Here is a 13,793-nt window from a genome sequence, read left to right on the forward strand (position 1 = left end):
CCCACCCCACCCCCAGTGCCTTTTTCCTAAAAACAACAGTATTCTCTCATCGATTTATCATTGATGTGTGTATTTAAGCAAATCTTATTTTGATTTTACTAATTATTCCACTAACATTCTTTATTGCAGAAGGAAAGAGGGCCCTTTTATGAAATTTGGCAGCAGCATCTTTCCCCATGATCAGGGGTCCTCAAACTTTTTAAACAGGGGGCCAGTTCACTGTCCCTCAGACTGTTGGAGGCCCGGACTATAGTTTAAAAAAAAAAAAACTATGAACAAATTCCTATACACACTGTACTTATGTTATTTTGAAGTAAAAAAACAAAACGGGAACAAATATAATCACATGCTGCATGTGGCCTTCGGGCTGTAGTTTGAGGACCCCTGCCCATGACTATTTGCTGTGATCTGGACAATGATAGACTGGGCATCATGCTCCATGAAAACTACAAATTTAGTAGAGTCAAAAGCCTACAAATTTATTTTTGACAAAAACCACTTTGAATAACCATTTCCTTTTGCCATTCTATTTGGGAAAGACCTTGAATCAGTAAAATCCAGAGGCAGAGTGCCTGAGTGTTTTTGTGAATGTGACCACAGCACTGGTGATTAAAACAGGCCAGAAATGGACCCAGCTTGGTGTGGATCATCTGCTGGGTGAGGTGGTCTGATCTCACTCCAGCAAACGCATTTTGCAGGGCCAGGTGTCTCCTGTTCAGGTATGGACTATTTACTTATCAAGATGATCTAAACATTTTGGGTTACTAGGTTAAACGTACACCCTAGAAGTCTGGCTTTGCAGGTGGAAACTTCTCTTCTGCCCCTCTCGGCCTTGCTGGCTCTGTCTCAGAGAAGCGCCTCCTGACCCCTTGGGTGTGACCTGGTGTGAGGGATGAGGTGCCGTCTGTGTGACACCTCATGGCAGTGCTGCCAGAGGCAGGTAAAGTATTGTATGAGTCATATTTCTTTAGTTCAAGTAAAGTGTGTTTGTTTGTTTGTTTGTTTTTTTGTTTTGAGACAGTCTCACTATGTTGCCTTTGGTAGAGTGCCGTGGTGTCACAGCTTACATACAGCAACCTCCAACTCCTGGGCTTAGGCGATTCTCTTGCCTCAGCCTCCTGAGGAGCTGGGACTACAGGTGCCCACCATAATGCCTGGCTATTTTTTTAGAGACGGGGTCTTGCTCTTGCTCAGGCTGGTCTCAACCTTGTGAACTCTGGCAGTCCACCCTTCTCATTCTCTCAGGGTACTGTGATTATAGGCATGAGCTACTGCGCCCAGCCCTCTTTATTTCATTTTTTTATGGAGATGGTGTCTTCCTCTGTCGTCCAGGCTAGAGGGCCATGGTGTCATCACATGGCACTCAAACTCCTGGGCTCAAGCGATCCTCCTGCCTTGGCATCCCAGAGTCCTGGGATTATAGACATGAGCCACCATGCCTGAACCTTCCTGGTTTTCTTAAATAGTAGTAAGAAAGTGTCCCTGTTTCACTGAGACAACTTATTAGTGCAGCTAGCTTTAGAAATGTCTTTCATATTTACATGCTCTGCTTGAACTTTTCATTGATGTCAGATCTGATCTAGATTGGGGTCCAAGGGCAGCTTCCAATCTGGATATTTTTCCCATGGGCATACTTTGTACACTGACTATTATGGCCTTGCATAGGACTGTCAGGGCACTGTCTAGCACCGGGGTTCTAACCTTGGGTCCCTGCCTCCTGGGACAGCAGCTGGAGTGGGATGCACTTGCCCCACGGGGCGCTGCTCAAGGGCCGCGTGCGGATCCCTCCACCTGTGATGGGCTTTTCCAGTCTGTGCCTGGACTCCTTTGGGCCTCCTAAGCCTCTCTCTGCTGCAGGCCAGGTCAGCTGGGTCCCTGTCACCTGTGCTGCTGCCTGGTCCCAGCCGAGCAGTTGGCATGTTGCGGTGGTGGAGGCACATCCAGGTTGCTGCCCATCTGCCCTGATCTGTGTTGGCTGCTGCTGCTATTGCTCATTCTGATCATTCCAGTTGGGAGTTAATTTTCTTTTATATTCATGTTTTTTTGTTTGTTTGTATTACAAATTTCCTTAAAATGTTGGCACATGCTCATTTGCTTTGGTTTGTGTGAAATTTTGAGGTGGATAGAGGAGGTAAGGACCTTGAGTGTCCTGTGTCCTTACCCCAGGTAGTGGACGTGTCCTCTCGGGTTTTGCAGAAATAAACAGGGGGGTGATTGGGGAGGAGCCTGCGTGGCATAGGCCACCTCCTGGGGAAGAAGAGAAGGGCGGGTGCCCCAGGCACTTGGTGCAGTGCTCCATGCCCCCCCATCTCCTCACTGCTCTGACGTCAGTAAACATAAATTTGCAAGTAAAGGAGTGTTTGGGGACTGGGCCTGGCCCCGGCAAGTGTGGATGGGCGGCCTCGGTCAGAGGCTTGTGTTGGACAGTGAGGAAGACAAGCCAGGGCCAGAGTGGACTGGGCCCAGGACTGGCGCTGGAGGGCTGGGCTCTGAGGGCTGTGGGGCAGTGGTTGCAATGAGTCTTCAGCACGTCCCAGGTGGGCTTCCAGGCTCTTAGTGGCCTCCGGTCAGTCTGCTGACCTCCGAGCCTCACTATCCTCACCTGTAGGCTCCCAAGGTTACTGAAAGGCTTAAACGAGATATCCTAGACGGCTCATCCAAGAGCTTGGTGCGCAGTGAGCTGCTCTTACTGTTGTGATGATTATGGAGGCTTAAGAGAGTAGGACGGGTTACCCTCGTGGAGTGAGTCTGTGGCTCGAAGGCATCAAACAAGGTTGCTAGAGTGGCTTGACTCCTGGCCAGCAAGTTTGGGTGATGCGGTGAGTAGAGAGCCCCTAGAGGAGGGAGATCCTCCCAAGAAACACACCTGGGAGCACATCAAGGGGGCAGATTGCTGGGATTGGCATCCTGCCAAAGCCATGTGTGGTTTTGGGAGGGGACGTGGAGCGCAGAGGGATGAAGGAGCGAGCGGCCTGCCAGACAGCGTGGTGTGTCGCAGAGGGATGCTGCCTCCCTTTGGAGCAGTTGGCACCAGGGACTCGGTGAGGGGCCGGTTACTGGGTGATGAAGTGTGCAGCAGAGAAGGGTGTCAGTGTGGGGGCCCTGAGATTGGTGACGTGGGATACTGAAGGGTGGCAGGGGTGGCGGGAAGGGAGAGCTAAGGAAGGACTGCAGGGGGGACGTGTTCCCAGGCAGTGTCCTTGAGGCCAGTTAACAGGGAAAGGAGCATCCCACGGCCCATCCTAGTAATGATGCCTGCACGAAGCTGTGCCGCTCCGCAGTTTTGGGCGCCTGCCACTTGTTCACAGAGTGTGTTTCCCTAAGCCAGTGATTTCTGTGCTGCTGCCTCATCACAGCCCGAGAGAAGCAGCAGGAAGAACACCCACACCCAGTGCCTGCTCTTCACCTGGGTTCACAGCCCTCTGGGCCTGCTGCTCTGCAGACGTGCGTGTGAGTGGCAGAGGTCTGCCTGTTTCTGCCCAGTGCTGGGCACCTCCTGTCCTGAGCACAAGGGCGAGCTGAATGGGCAGCCACTCAGTGCCGCTGAAGGCACCGTCCACATTTACATGTCTTATGTCTTCTGGAATTCTTCAAGGCCCCTGCCACACCACCTCCTTAGTCTCCTTGGGTCCGGCCTGGCCTCTTAGTCACTTCTGTGCCAGACACTTGTGCTTCTATGTGTGGGTGGCCACTCAGGGCCCCGCTCCCCCAGAACGTGGCTGCTGTGTGATGTCAGGCCTGGTGAGCAGTGTGTGGTGAGTGCGCCGAGGGCACACGCGGAGCCCTCGCAGAGCTCCTTGCAGAACCAAGAAGGAAGGTTAGCGCCCACAGCCGGGTACATGATGTCACGTCCAGTCAGTCACACACTGTCACACCCGCAGTTTTGGCAGATGAACTGTTTTGTGGCATCTGAATAAATACTTCACAGTATAAGCAATTTAGTAGCTACCAGGGAAGAAGTAAAGTATGAGTTTTATTTACATAAAAATCATATTTTTTATTGTAACATATACTAAGCTTATATAGCATATTAATAATTGTGTTTGGCAGTTCGTACATCAGGTAAAAGTGGCTTTTAATTGTGTTTATGGCTTAAGTTTTATAGTGGAGTCATCTAAAGTTCACGTTAGTGTGAGTCAAGGCCCAGGCCCCAAAGTGTTTCTGTGTAGTTGCATCCTTCATTGCCAGGCTGCAAAAATCACTCGTTTAGTTAAATCTCCCCATGAGCAGATCTCTCCTCATACTCTGCGTGAGGGGACTAGAAGGACCGGGGAGCACTCCACTTTGTTTCAAGGCTAGAAGGCTGTTTCATTTGCTGGCTGAACTAGGTGCTTTTTTCATGGGGTACTATAAAAGAATAATTGATAAATTATTGGTATTACTTACCAAATGAACAGAGCAGGTCATTTGTTGCCCGTGATGAAATCTGAGCTGTCAAGAGAAGTTGGAATTTTGGAAAGCTTGTCTCCGACAGTTCCCAATAAAGAGGGTGTCAGTGCCAACATTAGAGGGCACCATGATTTCGACATTATATAATGAACAACATTTGGAAAAATCCGCATAGTCCAGTGAACCAGTATTTTCCAAATTCAGTGCAGGATTGTGCCTGGGTAAAAGATGCATTTAAAGTGCAAGATGGACTAATGGATTTTAAAGCAGCAAAGCACACAAAGTTCACTGATGTGATTTCATATCCCAGGTTGTAGCTGCCTTTAAGGAAAACAAAATGCTGTGTTTCAGTGTCACACCAAGGAAGGGACCCACCATTGCCTGAGGAGGCTGCAGGACCCTCCTCCTTCCGACCTGCACCCCTGGAGGCTGGGCCTCACTCCCGTGCACCCAGCAGGGCCGGCACAGTTGTCTGGAAGCAGACCATCCCGGCTAGCCACTTTCATTAAGCCTGATGTCAGAGATTTGATTAAAATGTAAAATAATGTCCCTCTTCTCACTCAGGATTCATTGTTGTTATTTTGGAAACTATCATTGTTTTTTATAAAAAAAGTGTATGTGCTGTGTTTTGAATGTTTGTCCCTTTTGAAACTCACATTGAAACTTAATCCCCAGTGGAACAGTCTTAAGGTGAGGGACCTTTACTAGGTGATTGAGTCATGAGCTGTGCCCTCTTGAATGGATTAACCCATGCGTAGATTAATGGATTACAGGGTCATCGTGAGAGCCGTGTCTCATGGACCAGCAAGAAGGCCCCCACCAGATGGCGCCCTGCTCCCTGGACGCCCCAGCCTTCCCAACTGGAGGAGATGTGTTTCTTTATGAATTACCTGTCTGCGGGCTTCTGTTAGCAGCATGAAAAAGACTCAGATAGACTGTTAATATGTCATGTGTTGATGTGTGTAATTTAAAAATGAATTAATAAACATTCGAATATTTTCTGTTAGAATTTCAAACATGGTAAGTGTTGACAGGGACAATCCTTACGGCCACAGGCTCTGTGGGGGCTTCGAGGCTGGAGTGCAGCAGTGTCAGCATAGCTCCTGTGGCCTCTGCTCACAGTGCGGGTGTGTATGGACTAGTGCCTGCCTTGCTGGTGAGCGATCGGGTCACCACTCCGGTCGGTAGGCGCTTTTCTTCCTTTGCGCCCCGGAAGAGGCCCCTGTCATACACGTGGTGGAGCTTTGAGTTTTAGTGGCAGTTGCAGGAAGAGACTTTATTGAATATTAGTCTCATTCCAGCTGTTTTATTATATTAAGACTGGACCATCCCCAGGACTTCTGAGAAATGGCAAATTCAGTTTGCCAGAATAGCAACCACATGCATCTCTCTGTTCCAGTTTTCTTGGGCTGGTTGCCCTGATTTTTTTCTATTGAGACCTTTACTTTTAGCAGAATTTTAAATGACTCTTTACCCTGGCAACAGAGTGATTTTTGAGTAAACAACTTGGATAACGCTTAGTGTCCTGATTTGGACGAGGTTGGGATTCGGGATTTTGTGGTGAGTTTGGAGCATTTACTTAAGCCACTCTTAGCTTTCAGAAACTAGGAAAACACTTGAATCGAGCATTCAGGAGTGGTTTCCATCAGCCCTTGTGAGAGGCAGGTGTTCCCCCTGGAGCCGGCAGATGCTGGCTGATCCTCAGGTTCAGGCTGGCTGTGTGCCGCAGACTCCAGAATGTCGTTTTAAACCAGGTGGCCGATTATTTTCCTTTCCTGTGAGGAGGTCTGAGGCAGGTAGCCTGGACCAGTGTGGCAGTTCTGTGGGAGGGGGTCTGGGACCCCCTTCCTGGTAGGGCTTCCTTGGCCCCTGCCCCGTCCTCCAGTGGGAGGGCATGCAGCCCGCCTCTCCAGGAGGTTCTCGGAGCTGCCACACACCACTTTAGCACTGTCTCGTAGCTGCTTCCTGAGAGGCTGGTGGGCCACGTGTCCTGCGCCTTGGGAGGACAGGCCCTGGATAGGCGGCCAGTGGTCTCTGGTATCAGTGGTGCTTCTGGAGCTGTCTGTGTATTTTCCTGGATAAGGGTCTATGGGCTTTTTAATTTTTTAAGATTCTGAAAGCAGTCTGTGACCCTAAAATGTTTTAAATCCACCAAGGCAGAGGTTGGGTGGGTGGTATTATCTGAGCACTTCTGCTTTCCTTAGAAGTCTGGCTTATCCTCTTCATAATCTTTGCTTCTGGCTCTTAATTTGGAAAAAAGAAGACTGAGTTCATGTCATATGTGGTTTTGATCTTCAGACTGCCCAGCAGGGAAGCTGTGCTGAAAGGGCCTGTCACCCTCATCAGGCTTGGTGGGCTCTGCGGCAGCAGCCCGTGCAGCTTCTGCCGGCTCCATCCCTGGTGCTCCCTCAGGTGGCTTTCCCCAGAGTTCACACCTCTATGTTCACTCACCTCATCATTTTTTTAAAGTGTGTTTTTTAATTTTTGAAAAGGTAGTAAATGCACAGGATAAAAATGTAAATATAGTAGAGCCTCCCCGCACTGACCCCCTCCCTGTGGCAGCCCCTCCCCATGCCTGCCCCCTGCCCATGCTGACCCCTCCTCAAGTTGACCTCATTCATTCTCATAGGCCAGACATGCACCACATGTACGTAGGCCTCGTTACTTGTGCTGACCACCTCTGCGTGTTGACCAGTGTGTACAGTCCCTTGGATGGTCATCTTATGAGCTTCTGCTGTATGATAAGTGAAAAGTGAGCAGTAATTTCCTTTTTGCTCCCATGTTACTGATAGTCCTGTATATCTTAACACGGAAATATTTTGTGCATACCTTGGTATTTCTTGAAAACCATGCACATGGCTCCTGCTTTGCCAAATTCTGGAATTCTGGAACTGCTATTGTGTGACTGTAGAATTTGAATCTAGACAAAGGAAAGGGGAGACCACACTGTTGATAGGGTTTGAGAACACCGTGAAGTCTGTTAATTCAGTTTTATGCTTGTTGGAACTTATCTATTAACAGAGTTGTCAGGAGACTCATAGTTAAAACTACATGACCTGAGAATTCCTTTTCCCCTGCCGTGGACGTGTGTTGAGGGCCGCCAGGGAGGTCTCACCAAGCGGAGGTTTGGGCTGCAGAGAGCCATGGGTGTGGTTTCCGCCCTCTAGGAGTGTATCATACGGTTTGGAAAAGACAAATAATTTGTTTTGTAAAATTTATTTATAAATAATTAAAATAAGGTGTAATGATAAAAATACGGTGGTACTACTAAATTCTCCAAGACAACTGTTTAGGTCTGGGCGCAGTAGATCATCGTCGGAATGGTGCAGCCTTACTTTTATTTTGGAAATAAGGTCTCGATGCCTAATCAAAGTGTCCCAGGAGCTGGAAGAAAGTCACTGTGTTCTAGATCCTGTGCTGGGCTCAGGGACAGCCCTGCCCTGGATAGCACAGCGGTGGGCAGTGTAGTGTAGTGGCCTCAGTGTTGGGGTAGTGCTGCCGTTCAGGGCTGACCCTGAAAGAGTGTGGAAGGCCAAGTAGGGGAGCTACCAGGCCACATGGGCTGTAGAACAGCAGAAATGGAGCATGAGGTGTGGCCCAGGGCAGGTCTGCTGGGGAAGAGTTTGAGAGGAGGGATGCTGTGCTGCTGTGGAGGTAGCAGGGGGATGCGTCTGGGATTTCTAGGGTGTGGTGAGCACAGTGGAAATGGGGACTCCTCAGGGAGCAGGAGACCCCAGGACTTGCTGCAGGAGGTCAGAGACTGGACTCCTCAGGGAGCAGGAGACCCAGGACTTCCTGCAGGAGGTCAGAGACTGGGACTCCCCAGGGAGCAGGAGACCCAGGACTTGCTGCAGGAGGTCAGAGACTGGGACTCCCCAGGGAGCAGGAGACCCAGGACTTGCTGCAGGAGGTCAGAGACTGGGACTCCCCAGGGAGCAGGAGACCCAGGACTTGCTGCAGGAGGTTGGGGCCACTGGAGTCTTTTGGTCTGGGGCAATGTTTCCAAGCCCGTTTTACGGGGTAGCTTTGGAGGTGCCCTCAAGAGTTGAATGGATATGGGGCGGTGCCTGTGGCTCAGTGAGTAGGGTGCCGGCCCCATATGCCGAGGGTGGCAGGTTCAAACCCAGCCCCGGCCAAACTGCAACCAAAAAATAGCCGGGCATTGTGGCGGGCGCCTGTAGTCCCAGCTGCTTGGGAGGCTGAGGCAAGAGAATCGCGTAAGCCCAAGAGTTAGAGGTTGCTGTGAGCCGTGTGATGCCACGGCACTCTACCCGAGGGTGGTACAGTGAGACTCTGTCTCTACAAAAAAAAAAAAAGAGTTGAATGGATAGGGAGGGTCAGGGCATGGTTCAGTATTTAAGGAAGGAAGTAGTGACACTTGTGAACTGTCTGTCGTTTCTCAGTGGATGCCCACCTGTCAGTGGTCAGGACAGGAAGACCCACAGACACCTGTGTCATCTCACGTGGGCACATGCGGTCGGCATCAAGAGCTCATGTCATTCTGTGTCCTGGTCACTCATCTCCCTCTCCTGTTTCTTGGTTTCTATCTGCAGGTGACGGAGCCCAGCCCTGCTGTCAGGTGGACGGTGTGGGTACTGCCACTCCCTCCCGCTCTGGATGATGTCGGAGCACGACCTGGCGGACGTGGTTCAGATTGCAGTGGAAGACCTGAGCCCTGACCACCCAGGTACAGAGCTGTGGGACAGTAGGTGAAACATTATTCTTTTTCTTCTTTAAAACCCCAAAACAACTCCATAGTTTTCTTTAAATTTCACAGAAGAAAAGGTGATGCATGCTCTGTTTGCAAAGTTCAAATCTGAGAGGTGTGAACGCGGTCGTGCCCCCGCCTCCCGCAGTCCTGGAGGGCTGCCCCCCTTTCTGACGCATGGACCTGCAGGCACACCCACTGCAGAGCCCTGCTGCTCCCAGGCCTGCAGCCTGCCTTCCCACTGTGGCCCTGTGGTCATCTTGACATTGCAGTGGATCATGGGAATCTCCCCGTGTCCATGTGTGAGCTACATTCTCGGCAATTATGTCGTGTTCCACCGATGGGTATACCCTGACTAGTTGAGCTCTTCCCCTTTAGATGACCATTTTCACAGTTTGTGGTGCTTTTCTTCATATATAACCCCATAGGAAAGATCCTTGCATATATATCTTGGCAAATATTTCTACAGGGTAAGTTCCCAGAAGTAGAATTGCTGTGTGTGCTTAAAATTTTGATAAGACATTGATGTTTTCCGGAAGTGTTTTATTAATTTATTCTTCCATCAATAGTGGCTGAGAATTAAGTTTTTTTTTCTCCACTTTTACTAAGGCTGATAATTTTTTTCAGTGATGTTAAAGGCACAAATCTACTTTGAAATATTACTGAAGTATTTGTTTAAAGGAGACCCTGCAGAAATGAAATCTAAATTTCAGGAATTTTATCTAAGAAAATACCTGGTTAATGGTTACACTTATTATTTTAAAAAGATTTTGGTTCTTTTGCCCTAAAGTTTTACGGGTCTTATAGTGCTGTTAAGTTTGCAATGACACGTGCACACCGTTAAGTCACTGAGCATTTTGGTGAGGTGGTTATTCTTTCAGGAATGTTAGAATGGAAAGAGAAATTTCAGAAACCACATACAAAAGCATGATGTCTTGTTTGTGTGACATGTTGATTGAGACCACCACACGTGGAAAGTAGCTGTGGTGTGGAAGGGGAGAGTAACAGGCCTGATTCTATAATGAAGTGAACAGTCACAGATATGAAGGGAATGTTTCAGGAATGCTGTTCTTCAGTCAGTTCCTACCTTATTTTGCTTCTAATTTGTTTATAAAAGGCACCATCACTGTGTATAACAATTTAAAAAAATATGTGTTTGTATTTTAGAAGGCGAGTGACATTTTTTAAGAAAGCACACACTGTGTTGTTATGGAAGAAAAATGTTCTGATACATTTAAGCAGTTTTAGAACTATTAAAATTCCAGCAGACTACTTCCTAAATAAATTATCTTTTTATAGACTATTGTCCAAAAAGGAATCATTTCTAACCTTTATTTTGTGCCATCTGTTCCTTAAATGCCTGGGAACCACGGTTTCTCGATGTTTGTTACAAACCCGCCTGCTGGGACACAGAGCAGTTTCTGGCCTAGGGGGACACTGACCCTTGACACACACCATGGGGCACCGTGCACTTTGCTTCATAGTTGGTTTAGGAATGTTATAAAATCTAACAGTACAGTCAACAAAGTAGAAGAAAGAAATACCTCCCATGGTTGTGGGGCAGCTGCTTTTACACTGTCGGTGCGTTGCTCCAGGGTGTTCTGTTCCCATGTGGCTGTGCTGGCTTGTTTGAACACATGGAAGATTGTAACTTTCATCTGGCCTAGCATTCAGGTTGATTGCCATGGCTTTTAAATAAACAGGTCTTTTGTCTAAAAGTAATGCATGTGCACAAAGTGTGGTGAAGTGCCAAGAAGGAAGGGTCCTGGCTGCCCCACTGCTGCTTGTAGGAGGCAGGCGTGGCCTGGCACATGGTTCGTCCTGCATGGCTATAGCGTGGGGCTTGCTGGAAAGCATGATGGATGGTACGCCAAAGTTATTCCCTGTTGGTGAACGTTCGGATTTCTGATTTTTTCCTACCAAATGTGCTACAGTGAACACGCTTTGTGTGTGTGTGTGTGTTATATATGCACACATAGGTGATATATTTTCTCACATGCTGCACTAATTTCTGTAGAGTGATTGGCAAACTGGTGTTCCCGATAAAAAGTGTGTTGATTCTGTTAACGTGGATCCTCCCAGCTACCTGAGAAGCCCAGGTGGGGGGATCCCTCAAGCCCAGGAGTTTGAGGCTAGACTGGGTGACATAGAGAAACATGACAACCATAGCAAACACATTAACTCAGAGGGCTCCCACATTGATCCTGCGGGAAGGGGGGTGCGGACAAAGCTACTGAGGAGATGCCACTGCCCCTCCTCACAGAAGTCAGCCCCTCCCCATAGATATCATCCTCTCCCCACAGATGTCAGCCCTTCCCCCCCACAAATAGCCCCTCCCACACAGATGTCAGCCCTTCCCACAGATGTCAGCCCCTCCCACACAGATGTCAGCCCTTCCCCCCCAAATAGCCCCTCCCACACAGATGTCAGCCCTTCCCACAGATGTCAGCCCCTCCCACACAGATGTTAGCCCTTCACCCCCACAAATAGCCCCTCCCACACAGATGCAGCCCCTCCCAACATATCAGCCCCTCCCACACAAATGTCAGCCCCTCCACACAGAAGTCAGCCCTTCCCCACAGATGTCAGCCCTTCCCCACAGAAGTCAGCCCCTCCCCACAGATGTCAACCCCCCATCAGATGTCAGCCCCCACAGATGTCAGCCCCTCCCACACAGATGTCAGCCCCCACAGATGTCAGCCCCTCCCACACAGATGTCAGCCCCTCCCCACAGATGTCAACCCCCCATCAGATGTCAACCCCCACAGATGTCAGCCCCTCCCACACAGATGTCAGCCCCTCCCACACAGATGTTAGCCCCCCCACAGATGTCAGCCCCCCATCAGATGTCAGTCCCCCCACATGTCAGCCCTTCCCCACAGATGTCAGCCCCTCCCCACAGATGTCAGCCCTTCCCCACAGATGTCAGCCCCTCCCCACAGATGTCAGCCCTTCCACACAGATGTCAGCCCCTCCCCACAGATGTCAGCCCTTCCCCACAGATGTCAGCCCCTCCCCACAGATGTCAGCCCTTCCCCACAGATGTCAGCCCTTCCCCACAGATGTCAGCCCTTCCCCACAGATGTCAGCCCCTCCCCACAGATGTCAGCCCTTCCCCACAGATGTCAGCCCCTCCCCACAGATGTCAGCCCCTCCCCACAGATGTCAGCCCCTCCCCACAGATGTCAGCCCCTCCACACAGATGTCAGCCCTTCCCCACAGATGTCAGCCCCTCCCCACAGATGTCAGCCCCTCCCCAGAGATGTCAGCCCTTCCCCAGAGATGTCAGCCCCTCCCCACAGATGTCAGCCCTTCCCCACAGATGTCAGCCCTTCCCCACAGATGTCAGCCCCTCCCCACAGATGTCAGCCCCTCCCCACAGATGTCAGCCCCTCCCCAGAGATGTCAGCCCTTCCCCAGAGATGTCAGCCCCTCCACACAGATGTCAGCCCCTCCACACAGATGTCAGCCCTTCCCCACAGATGTCAGCCCCTCCCCACAGATGTCAGCCCCTCCCCAGAGATGTCAGCCCTTCCCCAGAGATGTCAGCCCCTCCCCACAGATGTCAACCCTTCCCCACAGATGTCAGCCCTTCCCCACAGATGTCAGCCCCTCCCCACAGATGTCAGCCCCTCCCCACAGATGTCAGCCCTTCCCCAGAGATGTCAGCCCCTCCCCACAGATGTCAACCCTTCCCCACAGATGTCAGCCCTTCCCCACAGATGTCAGCCCTTCCCCACAGATGTCAGCCCTCCCACACAGATGTCAGCCCTCCCCACAGATGTCAGCCCCTCCCCACAGATGTCAGCCCCTCCCACACAGATGTCAGCCCCTCCCCACAGATGTCAGCCCTTCCCCACAGATGTCAGCCCCTCCCCACAGATGTCAGCCCTTCCCCACAGATGTCAGCCCTTCCCCACAGATGTCAGCCCCTCCCCACAGATGTCAGCCCTTCCCCACAGATGTCAGCACCTCCCCACAGATGTCAGCCCTTCCCCACAGATGTCAGCCCTTCCCCACAGATGTCAGCCCTTCCCCACAGATGTCAGCCCTCCCACACAGATGTCAGCCCTCCCCACAGATGTCAGCCCCTCCCCACAGATGTCAGCCCCTCCCACACAGATGTCAGCCCCTCCCCACAGATGTCAGCCCCTCCCACACAGATGTCAGCCCCTCCCCACAGATGTCAGCCCCTCCCCACAGATGTCAGCCCCTCCCCACAGATGTCAGCCCTTCCCCACAGATGTCAGCCCCTCCCCACAGATGTCAGCCCCTCCCCACAGATGTCAACCCTTCCCCACAGATGTCAGCCCTTCCCCACAGATGTCAGCCCTTCCCCACAGATGTCAGCCCTTCCCCACAGATGTCAGCCCTCCCACACAGATGTCAGCCCTCCCCACAGATGTCAGCCCCTCCCCACAGATGTCAGCCCCTCCCACACAGATGTCAGCCCCTCCCCACAGATGTCAGCCCCTCCCCACAGATGTCAGCCCTTCCCCACAGATGTCAACCCTTCCCCACAGATGTCAGCCCTTCCCCACAGATGTCAGCCCTCCCACACAGATGTCAGCCCCTCCCCACAGATGTCAGCCCCTCCCCACAGATGTCAGCCCCTCCCACACAGATGTCAGCCCTTCCCCACAGATGTCAGCCCCTCCCCACAGATGTCAGCCCCTCCCCACAGATGTCAGCCCTT

General features: G+C 50.9%; 1 protein-coding gene across 8 annotated transcripts in view; it reads left to right on the top strand.

Moving 5' to 3' along the window:
• Window positions 1-13,793, top strand: part of BANP (BTG3 associated nuclear protein) — a 91,635-nt gene that overhangs the window by 7,740 nt on the left and 70,102 nt on the right. For 5 of the 8 annotated variants that reach the window (XM_053554459.1, XM_053554468.1, XM_053554493.1 and 2 more), the window contains exon 2: window positions 8,943-9,076. In XM_053554459.1, the coding sequence (XP_053410434.1) occupies window positions 9,007-9,076 (70 nt within the window). In that variant the 5' untranslated portion in view covers window positions 8,943-9,006. Of the gene's footprint in view, window positions 1-8,942; window positions 9,095-13,793 lie in introns of all 8 variants that reach the window. The other 3 variants (XM_053554451.1, XM_053554477.1, XM_053554503.1) reach the window with 1 other exon arrangement.

Source organism: Nycticebus coucang, chromosome 2 (genome assembly GCF_027406575.1).
Source record: "Nycticebus coucang isolate mNycCou1 chromosome 2, mNycCou1.pri, whole genome shotgun sequence".
Lineage (NCBI taxonomy): Eukaryota > Metazoa > Chordata > Mammalia > Primates > Lorisidae > Nycticebus > Nycticebus coucang.